Source organism: Pan paniscus, chromosome 12 (genome assembly GCF_029289425.2).
Source record: "Pan paniscus chromosome 12, NHGRI_mPanPan1-v2.0_pri, whole genome shotgun sequence".
Taxonomy (NCBI): domain Eukaryota; kingdom Metazoa; phylum Chordata; class Mammalia; order Primates; family Hominidae; genus Pan; species Pan paniscus.
Genome location: NC_073261.2, coordinates 76,426,503 through 76,449,893, shown reverse-complemented (window position 1 = coordinate 76,449,893; position 23,391 = coordinate 76,426,503). Strand labels below are relative to the sequence as shown.

The 23,391-nt window shown below is 34.6% G+C and overlaps 1 protein-coding gene across 50 annotated transcripts in view; it reads right to left on the bottom strand.

Annotated features, from left to right (window-relative positions):
- Positions 1 to 9,359: 9,359 nt before the first annotated feature.
- NRXN1 (neurexin 1) overlaps positions 9,360 to 23,391 on the bottom strand; it is a 1,114,986-nt gene continuing 1,100,954 nt past the window's right edge. For 31 of the 50 annotated variants that reach the window (XM_055107954.3, XM_055107959.3, XM_055107953.3 and 28 more), the window contains one exon: positions 10,841 to 12,737. In XM_055107954.3, the coding sequence (XP_054963929.1) occupies positions 12,430 to 12,737 (308 nt within the window). In that variant the 3' untranslated portion in view covers positions 10,841 to 12,429. Of the gene's footprint in view, positions 12,738 to 23,391 lie in introns of all 50 variants that reach the window. The other 19 variants (XM_055107962.2, XM_055107965.2, XM_055107971.2 and 16 more) reach the window with 1 other exon arrangement.

Below are 23,391 nucleotides of genomic sequence, written 5' to 3'. Positions count from 1 at the left end.
AAATCCCTTAAGATGCCATGCGTAATTTAAAATATGTTTCTTTGATTTTCATTCTGTGTTCTTAGGAGGCTATTAATGCTATTTACCTATGATTTTTAAACTGGAGATAATAAAGTCGGTTTGTTGTGATTGAGATACCTAAGGAATTAGATGTCTAACAGGCAATTGTCAATGCATGCAGCTCAAGAGAATGGTAAAATGCTAAGAATTAGGATAGAGAGTGGAAACAGAGGATGGATCAGCTTACCACAGAGCTGCAGATGGGCTTTCTACTATAGCAGTCCACAAAATGGGCAAGAAATAGAAGTGTTCTTGGAATGGCTTTAGGAACACAATTAACTACAGTTTGAGTTTTTGTGTAGGCAATGGGACAAGTGTATATGAGAGGAGATTAATATAATGATGGAATAGGATAGAAAGACAGCCCAAGATATTATAATTGAGGCAAACAAGGTTAGTTGGAGTGACACACGGAAAAGAGGAACAATTAGGGTACACAGTTGGCCCTTGAGCAATACACACGCTAGGTGCACAAACCACCTGAGAAGTTGAAAGTCCACATATAATTTCAACTCCTCCAAACTTAACTATTAATAGCTTACTCTTGACAAGAAGCCTTACTGATAATATAAACAGTTGAATAACATGTATTTTATGTTATATGTATTACATACTGTATTCTTATAACAAAATAAGAGAAAATGACATGTTATTAAGAAAGTCATAAGAAAAAGTAAATTTACTAAGTACATGCTGTTCATCATAAAGGTCTTCAGCCTTGTCATCTTCATATTGAATAAGCTAAAGAGGAGGAGGAAGAGGGGTTAGTCTTGCTGTCTCAGGGGTAATACAAGTGGAAGAGGTAGAGGAGGTAAGGGGAGGCAGGAGAGGGCAATACATTTCATGTAACTTTTATTGAAAAAAATCTGCATGTAAGTGGACCCATGCAGGTCAATCCCATGTAGTTCAAGGGTCAAGTGTATAGTCATTAGTGGAGATCTCAGAATTTTGATGTAAAAAATAATGCATTTCTGTTTAAAATTTTTTGGGTATGTATGAATTATTACTTAGTAACTGAGACTGAACGAAGATGGAGCTCCTTGGGATGCGACAAGATGAGGAATTCTGAAGTCAGGCTGTTAAGAGGATTACTAACAGAAATAATGAAATTCACAGAGATGGTGGCAAGGCTTAAAAGAATGTTCTAGGCTAGGTGTTAAAGCAAAAATAGAAAGCGAAGGAATTGTTTAGTAAATGAAAATGTTGTGTAAATGTGTGGTGTAAAACTAAAAAGTATTGAAAAAAGTGCTACCTCTTTCTCCAGGCCTGTAAGATAAAGGCAGTAGAAGGCAAGCTTCATAGTTGAGATAATAGACCAGAAAATACTGTCAGCAAAATATAAATCCTTTGCTGATCTTTTCCCATTTACTTTTGAATCATCTGTTGCTCAACTACATCAGAGAAATAAGATGTGAATATTAGTTAAAATGCCAATGCCAAGCCAATTGTATTGATTCACTTATTCAAAAAAAAAAATCTATTGACTAGCCACTCTGTGCTAAACATTGCCCCTTTGCCACTAACTTTAAAGGAATAATTTTATCTGATAAACCCACAGGCCAGCTGCAAGATTTACATCAGAGAGGTGGAAAGAAATCAAGTTTGGGCAAGGAATGATGGCTTTTCTTTTTCTGCTTAAAGGGTTTATATTTCTTGGCTATGAAGACAGGATGTGGGAATTAGAGTCGGGGCACCAGGCTTTAGTCCTACCTTTGCTGCTAACAGGCAGTGTAATTTAAAGTAAATTTCTTAATGTTAAGCCTCTGTTTCCTCATCTACAAAATAAGAAGTTTTAAAAGTATTTTTCATCTCTTCTAATCTATGATACTAAATTTAGTTCCCCTAGTTTCAGGAGAGACATGACCTAATATATAAAATATTGATTTATTGCTAGCAGTCACTTTACATTTGGTTTCTTAACCTTTCTGGCTCTCACTGTTATCATTTACAAAATGGAGATTTAAATCTGTTGTATCTACCTCACAGGAACATTATAAAAATAAAATAGGATGATAAATTGGAAAGTGCTAGTAACAAGAAATATCATTACCACCTACACATTCCTCAAATGCATAACTATGTTTAGATTATTTTGCTTCATCCTTCTCTCCTTAACATCTTTTGTATTAGTTAAGACACAGGTGCATGTTACTCACTCATTATTGAGTATTTGGTTTTCTTCTGTTTATTAGTAGCCTTTAAAGAAATAAAAGTTATGCTATTTGCCAGTTGCTCCATTTGTAATATGATAAAGCTAGAAGTACCTTGTTGAATTATTATAAATTTCTCTTAACAACGTTTTTCATATCCTCATAACCACAGAATAAAAATAATTGAGAACTTGCTAGTTAATTTGGCTAGTTAGGTTTTTTTGGTAATAGTTTCTAAGTCACTTAAAGATTTCTAAAACCATTGTGTCCCTAAATTTTTAATATATGGTTATGAGTTGTATAGAGATGTTTCGGTCCATGGCAGATTATATATAGGATGGTGGTATCATAAGATTTTTACTGTACCTTTTCTGTTTAGACATGTTTAAATTATAATTTCCATTATGTTTCAATTGCCTATAGTATTCAGTACAGTAACATTCTGTACAGGTTTGTAGCCTAGTAGCAATAGGCTATGCCATATAGCCAAGATGTGTAGTAGGCTATACCATCTAGGTTGTGTAAATATACTCTATGACACAGAATGATGAAATCGCCTAATGACACATTTCTCAAAACATATCCCTGTTGAATGCATGACTCTGTGTGTGTGTGTGTGTGTGTGTAACATCAGGACTTTGAATGCCTGAATCTATTTGGTAATATCATATACAGAGGGTTGTGGTTAAAATCGAATGAAATGCTATTTGTGCCATTACTTTGTAAGCGATGGAGTATTCCACAAATGCTTGTAATCATTAGCTATTAAGCCACATAGAAAATTTTAACTACATGCTTCAGTATTCATGAAAATTAATTATAGTCAGTCTTATTCACAAGTGTAAATTGAGTATTACATTTTAAAATCAGAAGTTATCAGAAGTAGAGTGTCTCTCCACATAAAATATTTGTTCAGTAACATTACCATTTAAGTATAATGAGATTTGATGACAATTAAAGCATACAGAAGGAAAAATGATATCGTATAGAGGAATGGATAAGATTTTACAGAATGAGTAATAATACTGGAACAGAACTAAGATGTCAAAATTCCAGCTACTTACATTTTATTTTAATAAAAGTAGATAATTTGCATGAGTCTTGAAAGGCAACAAATTCAATTGATAGACTTAATTCTCACTAACAAGAAACAACGAAGTGCTGTGGTAATGATGGAAGGAACAGAAAATCTTGGGGGATTTATAATAGAGAAGGAAGGGAACTTTTGGGACAATTAATATATATATTATAAGCTTTGGGAGAAAAACTTCGTAAAAATATAAAGAAAATATGTATTATCCAATAGCCAGATGCTCTGGAGGTAAATATGGCTAAAGACAAATAAGAAATACTAAAAATAGAGTAGAAACTCTAAAAAATATAAATTTAGAGAGAAGATTTAAGAGGAAATCAATGAAAAGACATCAAAGGTAACCGTGGTGGCTGAGTTCAGAGCTCTCTGATAGCTCCCATTTTAAATCTGCACCTAGGAGCATGGCTACCTCATCTCTGCCTTTTGCAGGCAGGAATGAGAGGCAGCGGAACAAGGAGGAGGTGAGAGAAAATGGCTTCTACTAAAGTAGTGGAGGTGTCTTTATAACATGACTCAAGCTCAGTAAGAAGACAGTAACTCTTTTGCATAATTTGGTCCAAAATTAAGCAAACAGTTCAGGTTTCTTGTAAGGATTACTGACAGAAGAACAACATGCACAGTGTGATGTTGGATTTTTTTATACATAAACCAAGAGAAATAGAAAAAGAGAAAAATAAAACTGTATCCAGAGTACAAGACCTCATGGATGTCTCCACTCTTTCTCCATTTTCAGTTTTTGTAAACTTCTCCTGCAAAAAGCCACAATGGCTTTGCTTTAAAACCCATACCAGGGATCAAGATTTCCAAGTCACAGGAGAAGCAAAACAATAAGGTTAAAAGAATTAGTTGAGGGAGAAACAGGAAGGGTGTAAAGAGGTAAGAGGGTATCTTTGTAGACGACTCTCCACCATCCAATGGAAAGCCACACAGACACAGGCCAAGTGTCTGTAGGTGAGACCCAGACCATATGTAGTGTACCTGAGTAAGCTAAGCGATGCCAAAGGCACAGCCTCTTCCACCCCATCTCCTGACTATAAAATTCAAACGTACCACTGGGAACATGGAGTAAAGAAATGCTTAAACTTCTTAGAGGTTCATTCTGTTTTTTTCCACAGACATGAAAGAAATAGATTCCACCCCATTCCCTCCTAGCCAATGACAGGCACCTGAGACAACTTCACAGCGGACAGTAGAACATAAAGTGAGTTATTTTGAATAATCAAAACAGCTGAATCTGATTTCCATGACCACATTTTCCCCATCCACAGAGGAGGGTTAGGACACATCGAGGGGTGCCAGGTTATATTTAGAGAGAATACTCTCCAGAATTTGAACTTCAGCTGCTACATGTGACACACACTGGGGTAAATTATCCCATTAAAACTGAGAAAAGGATACAAGTTCGTAGACTATCGCAATCATTTTGCAGTAAATGATTGCAAGATGAACAGAAACTAGCCCTAGTGGCTTTAAGGAAATCATCATAGGACCATAGGGGAGAGAAAGAGACTTCTCTGAGAAAGGAATCACATTATTTTGAAGAATGTGTTGAACCAATTTTACTGGACAGAGAACTGAATGTGTTTAGTGTAAGTACAAAGTCACACACACAAAAACTGTAGCAATGTTGCAGATGACTCACCCATATACCCTAGCATGCATCATTCTGGAGCACAATAACCCAGTGGCTTCCAGCTGGAAACACTTGCAGCTCTTTGCTTGAGGGCTTTTTCTCAACCACAGAGCTTACCCAGTCAGTAGGAAATGCCACACAAAGTACTTTGAAGTTAATTATCATCCTTACCTTCCTGCCCTCCTAATAGCCCTTTACCTAAGACTGATAGAAATCGATGGATACATATTTCCATTCCTTGGCTTTCAGGTGGAATAATTCTGAAGCATGCTTTATGCTGTCTCCTAGAATTCCCAAGTAGTTTTCCTCATGGCAGTAACCTATTATATAATCAATGTTAATAGGCTTTTTAAATTTCCCTAACTCATTTCCTCACTCCCCATCTAGTGCTCCCCCACAATCACTTCTCTGAAGAGCATTCTGATATTGAGAAAGCTTATTGGATAGTGGAGGTAAAAGTCAATTATCAGGGCCCTCCGAAAATGGTACAAAATAACAGAGATTCTGGAATGGGCTAAGCAGCCAGAAATCACACACTGATGCCTGAGCCCCTTGAAATCAGATCCCCAAAAATAGGGTACCAGTTGACGTTCAAGGTAGGCAAAGAATAAATGATTTCTAAGTCCCTTCTTTTAAAAGTTTATCTGTTCATGTCAAGGCCAATTGCATTCCAGACAACGTGAACATAAAAATTATACTGGTTGTTCTGACATTTTTTAGGAAGATGTGATACTAGAAGAATGAAGTAAGCAAGTTTTGTCTTGGTTTCAATTGTAATACTCAAAGGATGTATTTAATTCTACAGTGATGAGCTTGAAATCAAAAGAAGAGTTACTTTTAAAAATATATAGTTTGTGGCCACTTTTTAAAAGAAGTGGTAATAAGTAATAAACAGCATTACAAATTAAGTTATTCCTTTTTCCAATAGATTCACTGACAAATTAGGAGGAAATCATTTTGTATCTTGATTGCAAGGCAACTGAGTTTCTTATGAGTTTTGGTAGATAAGATGGAAAATTCCAACTCAAAGATTATTAGCAGCTTGATATATATTATCTTTGCCATTGGGTATGTGTTATGCCTATCAAACTTGGCACTATTGGCATTTGGACAGGACAGTTGTCTGCTGGGGTGAAGGCAGGGCTGTCCTGTGCACTTCCGGTTGTCTAGTAGCATCCCTGATCTCTACCCTGTGGACATGAATAGGTCTCTCCACCCAAAACATGACAACCAAAACTGGGTCCTGACATTACCAAATGTCTCCTGGGCAAAAATGCCCCTGGTTGAAAAGCACTGTTTGCAGGGAGGTCTTTTTGAGGCCTCCCTCAGAACTCTTTCCTAATGAACTTATTTTCATGTAAATGTATGCAAAATTTGCCAATGATGAATATTAGGACATGATATGAGAAAATCGAGATATAAATTTATCTCAACTGATCAATCTTCAATACAATGAAACTTCTCATGGTTAAATGTAAAATACTATATTTATATTCAAGTAATAAGTGTCTAGGTACAAGTTAAAGGAGACTTTACCTGGACAAAATCTGATAATTTTAGTTGATCATAAATTCAATGTAATTCAAACAAGTAATATATGCTTTTGAAAAATCATGAAATCTTAAGCATCATTATCAGGGAGAAAAAGTTCAAATCAAGAAAGGTGAAAAATCCATATTTTGGCTGATCGCCAAATGTTTTTTGGTATCAGATTTTGTGAACAGGTTGAGGGAAAGGTTACTAAGATTATGAGACACCTAGAATCTATATAATTTGAGTAATGGCCATGATAAACCAGAATATTAAGATTGGAGAAGAGAAAATCCAGGCAGTGTTTGGGGGAGGTTGATGGTATTGGAAAGGCTGTCATGTGGAAAAAGGGTATATTCTATTTTGCACAAAGAGAATTAGAAATCAATAAGTGGAAGTTAAAGAAAGCTAGATATACGGAACCAAAATTATCCTATCATGAAATCGATTGTCTTGCAAAGGAGCTACCCTTCCTTTAGCCATGGCTATACAATGCTTTGTCTGGGACATTGTAAAAGTGTCTTCTATGTTGGGAAAAATAATAACATAAACCCCTACAATAGTATTAATTTTAAATCTATAAATTTATGATAATTCTACTCTCTTAGTAGCTACCTAGCACACTTTAATTTTACCCTATTAAACAGGTGAACTTTAACTTTTATCTTTTAGTAAAATATTGAACTTTATAAAAGCATTTAAGTGCATTATGTTTTTCATTCCTCACAATCCTATAGGTTGTCTCCTTATCGTTCTTTTATGGCTGAATAAACTTAGTATGATTGAATGATTGCATGAAGTCCCACAGCTAGTAATTTTCAAATCTAGTATTTAGACCCACTTTGTTTGAAATATTGTCCTTGTGACAGATCATTATTAAGATTATTCTACTTAACTGAAAGCACACTGTTCTAATCAGTAATCATCTGAAATTTCACAGACCAGAAGCATTCAATACTTCTTTTATTGATTGCTGTTTTTACTGAATGAATACTATGGTTCCATATTCTATGTTTCTCAAGAAGTTACTTTCTCCTTTTTATTTAAAGATGACCACATATTTAGGGGTCAATAAGGTATTTTTCATAGTCTAGCTGCCACTCTCAAATATTGGTGACCTCTACATGCTTAAAGATGGATGCTTTGTTGACTTAGCCCTTGCTGCATGTTAGATGTTCACTGACTATCTTCAAGGTGTTAATCAAAGATTCCAATTCTTGGAGAAGTTTGCCCTTAAGTGACTATTAAGTTGTTCAGAAGAGTAGACATATGTGGGATGAATGGGGTGATTTTCATACACTGGGCCTCAATAAATAATTGAAGATTGAACTTGTAAAAATGAAGCAAGATTAATTGCAATAAAAATTGTATAACTGGACATTCATTTATAGAGACGGATACTGTAATGGTTAAAGTTAGTTCATGCCATCTCCTTGATGCTTTTTTTTTTTTTTTTTTTGAGACAGAGTCTCGCTCTGTCACCCAGGCTGGAGAGCAGTGGCGCAATCTTGGCTTACTGCAACCTCCACTTCCCAGGTTCAAGCAATTCTCCTGTCTCAGCCTCTTGAGTAGCTGGGAACACAGATGCCCACCACCACTCCTGGCTAATTTTTGTATTTCTTGGCCTTCTTATTACTCGCTGAACCATTCATCTTCAGAATTATTTCTAAAAAAGTTTTGTTTATATCTAATGTCTGTTTTAGTGATTCTCAATCATTTGGGAAACTTTGAAACCCTTTGAGGATTTGATGAACCTAATGAACACTTTTATCGGGAAAATGCTCATTTACATATACGTGCCAAGTTATTTTATGTATAAATATATATTATATAAAATTATTTTATGTTAAATATTTAATATATTAAAATATTTATTTTAAATATATATTTATGTTATAGCAATTATATATTTACATTAATATATCTATCCATTATATATACATATATATCTTTTACATATATATTTACATTTATCTATCTCTATTATTATACATATAAGTTAGCAACCCCTGATGCCTAATCACTGGGCTCTGGGCATCTATGCCCTCTATAGGTTAAGACCCAAAATCCTTGGTCTGATTACTAAGTTTTATATAGCAACCGCCTTTAAAGTGCCTACCTATTTTTAAGGGAAACTAAATTATATATCCTTTAATGTAGACATTAACAAAATGCGGATTTTCATGAATAGTAATAAAGAAATAACAAATATATCTAGACACTGCAGGAACAAAACGAATTAAGCATTCATGTTCAGACTTTTTACTGTTGAAGAAAAAAAGACCAAACTTATGCATTTTCATCATAAAATCATTTTCAAGTGCCAGGGTTTTAAAACAGTTTCCAACTGTTGAACTAAAACTTACTTACTCTGATAAATCATCTGATTTCTAAAAAGCTAATTTGCTTTGTGAGAAATAAATACAGTTTTATGGAAACAAACACTACGTTCTTTTATATATTTGGTTTTGTTTGTTTTTTTTCCAAATAACACAATGTGAGAGTCAAAGAAATTAGGCAAATAGTAACGAGTGTGTGATAGTGTTGGAATTTAATCACAGGTTTACTTAACTTGGATTCCACTGTCTTTTATAGAGAAAAAGCATATTTATGAAATTAGTATTTTAATATTGTTTTCAACTAATACTGTATGAGTTTATGGTTTCTGGCATATCCAGATGAACAAATGTAAACAAAAGTACATTTAATGGCTATATCTTTAAGTGTATGAATATAGAGGTGTTTAATGACTAGTTAAATCCAGAAAAAAGAGAGTCAACATTCTTCCTCTATAATATAAGGATGGGTCTTCCCTTCAAATGCAGTCTTCTTTACTTTCCCACTTAAGCACGAAATGGTGCCGCATATAATTTTTAAAATCAATAAATCACAGTTGTATTAAGAAATATTTTATTAACAAAACAGTAAATTCCACTTGCTTAGCATTTCCAATAATGGATAAATTGGCCTTGCAACAGAAAAACAAACAAACAAAAAAAGAAGAAAACCCCTTTGATACCCAATCACACAAAGCACTAGAAGGGTAGGGTTATGTGGCCTTTCTTTGATGTCTTAGGGATTGACCACTTCACACATTATTGTAGTATTTGTTCTTTTAAAAAAGGCAACACATTACATGGATAAAAAAGAAGCATAATCAATCAGAAAAGTTACAGTCTAGAGATGTAATCAAATTTATGCCAAGTAGTGTGAAATCCTCAATCAACTGCAAACTATGCAGGGAACCCTGATATGTTTGGTATGAAGATACTTGGGATTCAAGTCATTTTCTCTTTCTAACTGTGTTCCTCTCTTTTCTTTTTCCATTGAGGAAAAAATAATTTTTGCTAGAGTTTGTGTAAGCCAATAATATTAGAAATAATTTTGCTGATAATAAACTGTATCAATCATTGCATGTAACTTTAAAATTTATGCTGGGGAGAAACATTGAAATCAATCCCAAACAACACATTTCATAGATATACTGCTTAAAATTACCATTATTCAATTTATTTTCTATTATATTTTAGAATCTTTCCAGATGGAAACTGGTTTAAGCTTAATAGATAAAAAAGAAAAGCAATCTTAAAAAAAAAAAAACCCTTCAAGCTGTAAATTAGTAGTTTTACACTTCCCTTCTTATTTAACTGGCTTTCCCTGAGTAAGACTGAATGAGACGGGGGAAAAGAAAAGACTCGTGAATTATTTAATGTGGCAAATTAAAAAAAATGAAAATGTAGAAAAGCAATGGATATTAAATTTTCATTTTATACCTTCTACTTTCTGGGTCATAAAAAGCCACTAAATTTCTTTGTACACAACAATTACTTGGCAACCATAGATAGTGGTGATTTGCTATGAATTATACATATTTCTAAGGTGCTGTATATCTGAAATCCAGGCCACTTCTTGGCTTTTTTTTCATCAACTAAAGTATCACAAAAGATGTTTTGCATTTTTTGCCTTTGCTGATTAAAGCTAATTGTAAAGATATTCTTCTCTTCTACAAAATTTTTTATCGTTCTTTTAGAAGGTATTCAAGTAATGCAACCAATTTTTACTGAAACATCAACTTGCAATGTAATAATGCATTTTTTGCACTACCTTCTCATATTAGTAATTTATTGCTGTGAACATCATTGAATAATATGCAAAACAAGTGTATAATCTATACTTTTCTACTACTTAATGTGTTAAACTAAAACTATATTTAATGATATATATGTAAAACCAGAAAAGTTAAAACACAGTCAATAATTAACAGAGAATGATTTTTTAAGTGGGTAGTAATACAGAATCAAAAATTACTGAAAAATACTTTCTTAGTCGAGAGAAAGTGTTTACTTTCCAGAAATGTTCATCATGCACATCAGATTCAGAGATATATATATTATTTTATTAGAAAGAAAGTTTTCAATTGCAGCAGCCAGAGTTAAGGTGTAGATTAAACAATTTTGCTTCCATAACCTGCCCACATAATGGTTCTTATTCATGCAGCAGTATATCAGTGATATTCTATTTGATAAGGAAAGGTTCATTTCATTAGGGACTAAAATATTCTTAAGGTTACCTGGGAGCAAGATCTCAATGAAGCAAATCACCCCATTTGTCATCAATACCTTGGCACAACCTTCTTCCTTCCTGCTTTTCAATTTGTCAATAAATATTTGCTACTGTATGCACGTTTGGATCTTCCAGCATATCTGATGGATTGCTGTGGATTCGTGTGTGTGTGTGTGTGTGTGTGTGTGTGTTAAAATAGTGAATGTATGTGGGAATGTGAGTATTTCAGGGAGAAAAGATTATAAGATACATATGTATATATGTGACTTTCTAATTCACACCTTTCATACAAGTACTAAAACTTAATTGCAACAGAATGAAGGCTGTACATGTAAGAAAAGAAGTAGTTGAGTCTTTGTATATACATTCATACATATCTTCCTTAGAATAAACACTACACTGTAATTTCTTTAAAAAATAAAAGTAAGTAATTGTGGCAATTTATAATGGTGGCAAAAAAAAAAGAAAAACCCAACTGAAATAATTGTTGCTCTGATGTCATAAAACTCCCTATACTTAGCAACACTTATAACATTGAATTTACCAAAAATGGCTGAAGAGCAGAGATATATTTTGCATTTTCTATACAACAGGCTATAAAACGTCACTTATCACAGTCCAGAAAGCACACAGAGATGGATTTTATATAAACATATGTAATAACATAATAAGCGTGCATGAAAATTTCCCAATGATTGCATCTATGCCCTCTTGTTTTTGTTTTGAAATTTTGTGTGAAAACGTGCCTTATATTTCACATTTTTGAAAATAAGGCCTCCATACTTTTCTTTCCTCTCTCACAACCAGAAAGGGGCTTTTTGAATGTGTTCCTACACAAGTCTTCAAAAAAGCCAGCACTTTGTTTCAAATGCAAGTTCCAACCACTGCTCCAGTTGCACCAGGCGGCAAACTCTTAAAGGTTTGCAGGTTGAGTCACTCAAAAGGACAGTCTTCTCTGGCAATTGGACTAACTGACTTCTCAGGAAAGCGCTAGCACTTTGGCTAAATCCAGGATCATAGGTAGCTTCTTTTTTGTGTTATGTTTTGTGTTGGTTTTTGTGTTGTGCCTTGATGCTGTAGTACTCCTTTGCTTTATGAATGCGTGCGGTCATCACTGTCTTTTAGAAATGTTCCAGCAACATAAAGACAAGCAGAGTAAATGAAAACACTGTGGATGTTAGGGAATTTATTGGCCCCTGTTTTTTGTTTTTTGTTTTTCTTTTTTGAGAAACAAGAGCATGAGATACTTGTTTTTATTTTTTAAAAAGTCTTTCCTTCCTGATTGCATTCCCTGTCTTCTTTTGTATGTGCTTCATAAAAAGGAAAGTAAGTAAGTTTATATTATGTCTCAGATAAAATGAAGACTATTTCTATACAAGTGTCCATTTAAGATCTTGGGATCAGACATAATACTCTTTATCCTTGTTTTTCTTATTTTTGTTGGAGCTTTTCGCACTGCTGGGTTGTTTCTCCTTTACAACAGCCCCATTGGACTGTGCTGAGTTACTGATGTAGTTTCGACTCTCGTCCACATGGTATGAGCCTTCATCCCGGTTTCTGTACTTGTACATGGCATAGAGGAGGATAAGGATGCACAGGGCGGCAGCGGCTACTATCCCAACGACCATACCCGTGGTGCTGCTGGACTCCCGGATCACTTCTGCTGATCCTGGATACGGCTCTCTGCCGCCTGCTCGGGTTGGGTTGGCTATAGAAAAGAGGATGAGAACAAACACAAAGTGATCATTGAGTTCACTGAATACCAGAGAGCTATATTAACATTTATTATCTAATTCTAACAGCACCTATGCTTTAGGAAAGGTATGCTGTTGATAAATGTAGCCATCCCTTTGCCTCATGGTTACTAAAAACTAGGGACTGTGATTTAAAGTTCTCTGGGAGAGATTTGTTGCTGTGTCTTCTTTTTTCACAAATCAATTCTGTTCACAGAGTTTGGTAAGCATTGTCCCAAATAAACTCCAATTAGCTCTAAAGGGCCATGTGGGTGACTTAAGTAAAAAAAAAAACCACAAACCCAACATAAAGAAAAGCAGAACAGCCCTACCCTGTAATACTAGAGGGAATCATAAGAATCAAATAGGTGTTGCTCTAGAACATAGGTCTAACTCTAGACTGAATCAGGACAACTAAATTTAGGATTACTTTAGAAATCATATTCCCCTTGTATTTTAAAGAATACAGTATTGAACAGTAAGATAATCCATACATTTTAACTGTCTGCTTTTTAAAGTATAACTTTAGTTACATTTTTATAAATAAAAATAGACTAATTTCCATTTTGTTGGAGATTCATTTGTTTACATAAGTATGTGTGTATTTTATTAATTGATTGGGGAGCTCCCAAGATGAACTTTGGAGGAGAAAGTAATAAAATATTCTTTCTCAGTTTTAAATACAGTCTAGATTGATTTTTTGGTCAAAACTCTGAACTACCTAATAGATTAGATAATAATAGAAGGCTGGCTAGTCTAGTTTTATTCAACTGACAAAACCCTTCTTCAGTCTTCCCAAAGTATAAATAAGGCTCTTTCTTGGATGAGACCACTGGATTTTGGGGTGCCTACGTCTTCTTGAAGGTTTGGTCAGGCACTGAAATTGATGATTGATGGGGAAGAGTGTACCTGAGATTTAATTGGTAGATATGAGGAGAAGGGGCAGCTCTTTTCCCCTATATATAATAAACTTTTTTTGATATAAAAGGATAGAAACTGTAGAGAGAGAAGAAGATTCTATCCTACTCTGACTGTAGGTCATTTTTTCCTTGTGAATTGTGTTTTCTGTTTTTCCCTGAATCTCTATCCTCTCGCTTGTCTTACATAAAAATATTACTTTTCAGATGTAATGTATTAAAAATGCTACAACTTTCAAAACACTATTCTTTGCCAATTATGTATAATGAACAAATAATCTCACGATTGCATATATATTAGATAAGAATGTGTGTGTATGAGTGTGTGTTCGTGTATATGTAAGAACTGAAAACTCAAGAAGACTAAAATTGTGCTTTTATTTCACTACTACTAAACATCATTTAGTAATTAATTTTAATATTTCTGCAAAAGTTCCTGTTAATTACTGGGAATCATTTTACCAAACATATGGCTCTATACTGCTTTTTAATTCCATTTTCAAATATCACCAATATTTCTTTTGCCTAAATGTGTGTGTGTGTGTGTGTGTGTTTCTGTGATTTTCTTTTCCTTCCTCAAATAAAGCCTTAACAAATACAGCCATTTCCAAAGTAGTAGCTCTTAGTCTCAAAGTAGCAATATGCTATGTTCTGGTGCTACAAAATGTAGCAGGTAAAACTTTTTATGCTGAATGTGTCATTGCCTGTTTTACAAAAGCCCATGGAGTGTGGCTGAATAAAAAGCTTTGGTGTTGCTTCTGTGGACAAGGTGAAAGGAGACAAAGACTATAATCCACAGTATTTGATTACAGGAATTAATTTCCTCTCATGAAGAATAGAATCTACTGCAGTAACTCTGTCACTACCTGACAAACCAAAGGCAGCACTTTTTCTTTTAAATACAGTCATCTTTGCCAAAATGTGCCAATTAGCTCAGCTGCTTTCACTAAATGAAAACTTTCATTTTACAGAGCATTCTTTTACTATGGTGTCTCAAGAGCTAAAAAGGGAATTTTGTTTAAATGTTACCTAAATCATTTTTTCCAGCCTGATGGAATGCTTTCATTTTAAACACATTTTCACAATAACCTCACTTTTACTCTGTCTGCCAGAAGGGAATAGGGAGAATGGAGATAACATTTGAATCATTTAGCTTATGACAGTAAAATTTGAGAACTTTAATGGAGTGGAGGGTTTATATTTTGTATACTAAGAATAGACATGTATTTTTTTCAATAAGGAATTGATATCGTAAATGGACTATCTTATCAAAAAATATTTTATTTTTATCTGCTAAAATATTTCTGAGAGGTTTTCAAAACAACTATGCACATAGCATGATAACAGCAACTTTGTGTTAAAATAAGAATGAGGTCACAAAGACCATAACACAGCCTGAAACACTTCAACTGTGCCATATGCATTTGAAAACATCTCCTGTTTAAGGAAAACACTTTCTTTTTTGCAACACTAGCCAAATTGTTGCTTAAGTCATATGAGGCCTAAAAATAGCTCTACACAAAACCCAGATGTAAATCCCAGATGTAAAAATTCTAAATATCATGTTTCTTAAAAATATAACCTAGAAAATCTCTACCAAAATTAAAATCTAAACCCAATAAACATGTTATCTTTCTTTTCCCCAGATTCACATTAAAATTTTAATAACCATCATAGCAGATATTATTATAGATATGTTTGGAATAGGTAGTTACTCCAATATCTAACTGATTAATTAATATTCTTTTTCTATTTATGCTTCAAATCTGAAGGCTAAGTGAAATTTTTCTTAACTAACTTTTCTTCTGAGACTAGAAATATTTATGTGTTGGCCAGGCGTGGTGGCTCACATCTGTAATCCCAGCACTTTGGGAGGCTGAGGCGAGTGGATCACGAGGTCAAGAGATGGAGACCATTTTGGCCAACATGGTGAAACCCTGAAATACAAAAATTAGCTGGGCATGGTGGCGTGCACCTGTAGTCCCAGTTACTTGGGGGACTGAGGCAGGAGAATTGCTTGAACCCGGGAGGCAGAGGTTGCAGTGAGCTGCGATCGCACACTACACTCCAGCCTGGCAACAGAGCGAGACTCGGTCTCAACCAAAAAAAAAAAAAAAAAAAAGGAAAGAAATATTTATGTATTAATGGGACATCTCTCCCAGATATGCAATAAAAGGCCAAAGAGATTTAAATATATTCATGAATTATAAATGTGGCTTCTCTTATTGTCGCTAATGCTTTATTTTGATGATCACTGAGAAATCTCTGATGAACTTTTATATTAATGTAAATGTAGAGAATAGTATCAATGACTAATATGGTTAAATGTCTTTTTATATAATTTGTTCAAAATTTATATAAAAGGTAAATGCAGTCATCTCAGCCATTTACTAAAATGTGAAAAAAAAGAGAAACATAATTAATTTGTATATTTCATGGATTTAAGAATTTTGCATTCCCTCTACACTATATAATAAACTAAAATAAGACATTTTTTAAAAATTAAAGCAATCTGCAACATGTTTTTTTTCTTAGCAGTGCTGAAATGTGAATAATGTAATTAATTAAAATTTACTTTCATCCCTTTTTTCTTTCTTTGTCCCAGCACGTGACAAAGAAACAAGTGAAAGAGAATAACTTGTTAAAAAAGATTTAACTTGTTAAAAAAGATTTAACTTGTTAAAAAAAGCAAGTAAAAGAGAATAAGGGAGGGGGAGCTAAAATAATGGAATACACACAACTAAGCTTAAGTCTTTAAGTCTTGAATCTTCAAAGATTAACTCCGACGTGTAGGTAAAATTAAGCCGATGAAGCCAGTTCATTATATTGGGCCCAGGGGCATAAGGAACTCGGGTCAATGGAAAACTTCAGTAGGACTGACAGTGGTCTACTACAAGCGAGGAGAGCAAGAATGCACACCTTCATCACAATACAAAGGCTTTTGACTTTTGCTGGCATTTTTAACCTAAATGATTTGGAAGCTACTGATTATTCTAGCAAGGAAATAGAGCAGTACAACAGTTATGACCCATTTCATATTTATATTCACTTCCTTCTTACTCACTTCTGAGATTCATTTAGCCAAATGGCTATAGAAAAATTCCTGGGACTCTTGCACTTATAAAGCATGTTACCTTAAAGGACCACTGAAAAGTAGCTTTTAATCCTTCCTCTCTCTTCTAGCATTTGGTAAGATACGGTGGTCTCTAGAAGTTTTTCCACATGGTCTGCTTTGTCCCTGTAGATTTATCAAGAATCCTATGAATCTTCTTGTTTTTTGTTGTCTAATATATATTGTGGTAACTTCGGTAAACATAAGCTATCAAATGTTTGGACAGTTAGTAACCTATTTCTGCACTATGCTCTAAATCAATTTGTTCATATCTGATGATAATTCAGATGATAATTCATTGTGGAAAATGAACAGTTAATACTAAAGGCATATTCTAGTGCCTTGTCACATAGAAAAAATAAATGCAACTGTTGCTCTGCATTAAAAAGTAAAAAAAAATCTTTAAGATTTTAATTTGTCTTTTGCTGAGAGTTATTTTAAACGACAACAACAGGAAAGGAAATCGCCCTATGTATTATTTCTTTATTTTTGATAGTCTTTGATACAGTATCTGTGAAAGAACATCATTTCCTCAAATTAGAACAAATTTAGATCCAGTTAAGAAACACATGGGGAAAATATGTTTGAGACACATTAGACTTCAGTACAGACCAGAGAGGGCTGTCAGTGCAGGCTTCATCTCTTACCAGCTTCTTGCACCCTCTGTTGCTTCCTCCATTCTCCTCTGTATTTCTCCTCCCACTTACCCTTCTTTATTGCCTCTGTGCCTTGCTCTTCCAGTTCTTGAATTATCCTTGTAGGGGCCCTCCCCACCCCCCAGGTAAATGAAGAAGGTCAGGCCAGCAGGGGCCAGGACTTTTTGCCTCATGGGTTAGCATATTACTCAGGAAGGTGTTCAATAAACCACAAAATTTATTTTCAAGTTCCGAATTTCAAAACACAATGTAAAATAATTCTTACTGGCACAAATGTCTAAGTGTGATTATTTCACCAGAACAGGTTTTGTGTTTCATATTGGCATGATTACTTTTAAATATAACTTTCTAAATTTGTTTGCAAATAAAATTGTTTGGTTTGGCAAAACAAATAATATTTGATCACTACTTTAAAAGACTTTTGTGATGCATCTGGTGATACGATGGGGGCACATTAAGCCATTAAACTTTGCATTGTATTTATCAGTTTGCATTGTTTGATTATATCTAATCACACCTTAGCATATGCAAACAGAAGTTAAAGCTTGCAATTACTTAGTACAATGATTCACAACTGAAGTGCTAAAATAACTAAGCAATTTGAAAGATACATTTTTGAATGTTAATAAATTTTTCCAAGGAGATTTCCCTTTGCAATGGTGACATCCTTCATTTTTCTTTCTGAAATTGGAAACAGCAATCAATTATTGTCATTAAAGAAAACTGCTCTTGATCTATGTTTTTGCAACTCTGCATGATAAATGGTGTTTAAAATCCTAATTCCTGATATAGAATGGGGTTTGGTGGGTGGTGGGACCTTATCTTTCTATTGACAAGTTCACCAAGGCATTAGCATGCCATCAGATGGTCTTTTTATCACTCAAATTGTCATTTTTATGAAATTATTTTGTATACTTGAATGAGCTGTTCTTCCACTGTAATCTTATATATATATTTTGGTTCCAAAGTTAACTTTCAAGGTAAGTTTGTAGTTTCTAGGTAATTTTTCGGGCTGGTTTTATTTCTTCAGTATAGACTGTTAATGTATGTGTATGTCGTCAACTATGAACCTGGCACACCAAGGATAAAGTAAGAGTACCATTATAACCTGATGACAATGAAAATTCAGCTTTTGAGCTTTGAGAAAAAGATTGTAAGAAACTACCAATCTTAGGAAATAATAAAGAATAAAACATGCTAGTGGTTAAAAAAAAAAATAGGCTATATATTTAAGATCAGGAGGGGACCATAAGGGATCATTAAACTCCATAATGCCCAGCACGTATCATTCTGCTAACCAGAATTGTTAGATGTCCTGTCTTGCAGTGATCCTTAAAAAAAAAAAACTCTTGGCAAGATGCATTTACTGAATTTCTTCTCACTAAGAGTTTCTGACCAGTCTTTCTGGTTTTCTCATAAATTAAGCTTAAAGTAATAGATTTTAAATTTCTGTCTCCACCCCACCTAGGAAAAAGAGTTGCCTAAAATGATCTCATTAGACCAGAGTTCTATACTGTGTCTAATAGATGTGGAAGTTATTATAATTCTAGGCTAGACTTGAAAGTGATTTTGGATTTATAGGGGGAAGATTTGACTTTTCCAATACTCAGTTTCATTAATACTGTGAAAAGAAAATTGGAATTGTAGCCTCCTGGGGTGTTTGTGAATTGAGATTAGCACAGTTTTTCCCCCCATTTGAAAAAAAACAACTCAAAGTTTATTACTTTTTCCCATTTTTTTGCTTCAATACAGTGTAGGCCAGAAGAAACAGTTATGATGCAATCATTCACAAGAAGCCATGTTTAAATACTACATTTGTAGGAAAGCAGGGACACAATGATTTATATGACATGCATTAATTTCGACTCATGTGGTGGTTTTGTAAGAAGTGAGGGATGCTGACTGTTTCAAATTCCTTCCCTTCTCCCTCCCACCAATTCCACCCATGCCTGCACATTCTGAAGTACACTTACGGAGGTCAGACAAGTCTTGAGAGAGGACATGTCTGACACATCTTAGCCCTTCCCCAATACATCGGAGATTTAGAAAGAACTTGGAAATCAATAAACCTTTGCTACCTGCCTGGCTGCTGTCTCTGATATTTTCCTCTGCTTCTTTCAAAACCACCAAAGCATGCATTTGAAGGGCAGTTAAGGGGCCACCACTCTGATATTGAGACGTTCATTATCTTCTCCAGAGATCTAGGTATTGAATGGGAAGGGATGCTAGACACGGAAAAACTCATCATGTGCCTGCATGATGGAGAAACCCAACTAGGACAGGCTGCTACCTCAAATGGTACCACATCGAACAGAAGAGACAATGGATGTCCACACTCTGTATGACCTTGGTGACACTGAAGACAAATAAACAGAGGAACATGCACAATCTCCCTCATCTCCAGGGGAAGCCATAGGATCATGGTATTTACAAATCTTATTCTTCAATTATTCACTATATTGTAAACTATATGTCCACAGCTTAGTCATCTATAAGCTTCATAGACTTTTTATATAGTCATTGTATCCTTGTGGTTTGCATCTATTATGGTGCTTACTCCAGCACCATGGTCCTTACTGTTCCCATGGCCATTCATAGTCTGTTCACAGCTACATACTCCAATTTGTCTTCCATATTTGTCAAAGGAAGTTAGAGCCATAATATTATTGCTGTCCCCAACTCCTCACATACCAAAAAGAGTTCAACCTTTATGCCTTGCTCATATAACCTTTTATCTCCTGCCTGTTTAAATAGTACTTATTTCTCGAAGCTTGGCTCAAATGTCCCATCTTTTACGGTTTTTTTCTCTAAGAAAATCCCCTCCTTCTATCAACGAGTATATAATGAGCTATAGTTAACATTCCAGGGACTATATGAGGTCCTGAGGGTATAGGAGATAACGAAACAAACTTGATGTATATGTCCTCAAGGACCTTAAAATATAGTGAGGCAGAGAGGCATACAAGAAGGAATCACACAGTTAAAGTAACAGCTGGGATATGCATGATGAAGGAAAACTGTAGGTATCATGCAGGAGTAGGACAAAGGTTTCTGATTGCAACTGCAGAACAGATCTTTCTGAATTAGTGACACTTATGATAAAAATGAGTAGAGAGTCGTCAAGTGAAAGTGGGTAGAGGAGTCTACGAAAAACATGTCGAATGACCTTGAGGAAACAAAGTTTACTTTTCAGGAATTAAACAACAGTTAGAGTGGCTGTAGCACAGTGAGATTTAAGGGAGAATGAGAAGAAATTTCAAGGTGGACATGAAATTTATCACAGAGACTGTAGACTATGGAATAAAGCCATAATAAAAAGATGAGCGTATTTAACCCCATAAATAACAATTTTATGTGGCAAAAGCCACAATATCATTAACAAAATTAAAATGACAAAGGAGGAGGGAAATATCTGTAGTACATATGACGGACCAAGAGTAAATACCTCTAAAATACAGAGTGTGTGTCAACTGATAGGAAAAAAGACAAACAACCTAACAGAAGTATGGAGAAAACTACACACAAGCAAGTGGAGAAGAGATCTCAATGCTGGTGAGAATATTCTTAATAATTATTTGATTGTTATTAGAAAGTAATCCAATAACATCTATTAAATTTTTTAAAATAAATAAATTCTCTCAGCCGTATATCACATCACGAATTTTAACATTAATTCTATACTATTGTAAAATCTCACTTAAATGTTTCATTCAATAGTTTTGTCTTTTTTCAACTAGACTGTTGGTCCTTTGACAGTTTCCTGTGACTCTGTTTCTCTTTCTTATTAGTTCTCTCACCTTCCAAACTCTAATGAAGATTGAACACACTGGCTGAAAACTGCATGTTTTATGTATAGTTAGATGAAAACTTTTGTAACTTGATAAATTTTCAAGGGTAAACTAGGTTGAATCTAATCATTAAGAAAGTGTGAAAGTGTGAAAGCCAAGAACTGTGGCTCACACCTGCAGTCGCAGCACTTTGAGAGGCTGAAGCCAGGTGTTCAAGACCAGCCTGGGAAAGAGAACAAGATACTGTCTCTAGAAAAAATTAAAACAAATATTAGTTGGGCATAGTGGTGCACACCTGTAGTCCTAGCTACTCGAGTCCGAGGTGGGAGGACCATTTGAGCCCAGGAGTTTAAGAATAGAGTGAGCCACGATCATGTCACTGCCCTTCAGCCTGGGAGACAGAGCAAGAAAGTGAGAGACCTTTGATTTTAAAGTTTTGAGTAAAGGTGCTAAGCAAGGGGGTTGAACACTGACATTAACATCTCATATTTCTTTAACTCACTACTTCTCTAACCCTCAACCTTTGTAATATCTGCAGTAAAAACGATAAATGTAATATTTACTTCATTAAATCAGAAATCACTTCTTCTCTGCTTGGGAGAATTGGGATCAATATACAATAATGAAAATACTGCATTTGCTTTCCCTATGCTTCAAGGTAATATGTCACTTAATCCCAATGACTAAAGTCACTAAGCTATTTAAAGTTAACTGAGTCATCAGTTTGATTCATTTGGATGCCTTATTTACATCAACATCATCTGACACCCACAGTACTGCAAATAGTTGACAGCTAACTTGAGCTCTTTTTTCAATTCAGAGTAGTTGTAGAAATTTCTAGGGTGCTTTTCAGTCCTGTTGCTATTGGAATTGAAAAGGGTCTCTTTACTCAGGCCCAACTTTCTGTAATTGTCAAGCAGAAGAAAGCCATATAGGCAATAATTGAGAAATTCAGTTTCAAAACTAGGGACCCCAGAGAGTCTGTATATGTTTTTCCTCAAAATGTATTACATTCCAGAAAAATGCAAGAAGAGTTATATTTTGAAATGTGGATGATACTCCTTATTAACTGATTTCAACTCAACTGAGCTTCTTGATACCAAAATAGCTTCTCTTCCTGGGAGCTCATTGACTACAACACCCAAAAATACATACATCCAGAAATCACTTTTCTTAAGATCCATTTCCTTTTTTATATATAGATATTTGAATAATCTATCTTTACAAAATAATGAGATTTATTCCACAGAATTCTTAAGGCCTGAAACTAGAAATTTTTGGAAAACCTGGTTTATAGTAAGACAAAAATGGCAACATTATAGCTAGAGTAATGAGGAGTATGTGTGTGCATGTGTGTGAATGTGTGTGCATGTGAATATTGCAGCATTCCTTCCAATTCTCTCTCAGAAGTTGCTGAGTTTGCTGGGCATGGTAATTCATGCCTGTAATCCCAGTGCTTTGGGAGGCTGAGAGAGGAGTATTGCTTGAAGCCAAGAGTTCCAGACTAGCCTGGGCAACAAAGGGAGGAGACTCTGTCTCTATAGAAAATGTAAAAAAATTAGCCTGGCATGGTGGTGCATGCCTGTAGTCTCAGCTTCTGGGGAGGCTGAGGTGGGAGGATCACTTGAGCCGAGCAGTTTGGGGGTGCAGTGAGCCATAACTGCAGCACTACACTCCTGCTGGGCAATAGAGAACCTAATTAAAGAAAATGCTGAAGTCATTCTTCTTATCCTTTCCTTTCCTTTTCGCTTTCCTTTTCCTTTTCCCCTTTCACCTTTCTTTCTCCTTTTTCCTTTCTCCTTTCTCCTTTCCTTTCCTTCCTCCTTTCCAAATTAATAGGTAAAGCCAAGCTATTAAATAGTTCCAGGAAACCTTTAGCAATAACTTGGGGGTGAACTTACTTAACTAAGTAATCAAAACCCTCATCAAAACCTTCTTTCTTACATTCTTCCATATATTTTAACATTACTCAATTGTCAACTTATGCTTAACAGAGCTACTATGACTTCCCTGTAACATCTATATTTTGTTTCTTATTTTATGTAGTTAACAACTATTATTTTTACTATTATTATATGGTAATTGCTGTGCTATACATTTTACACATAAATTTCATCTAATTTATTTCTCATAACACTATGTGGTGTAGGTATTAT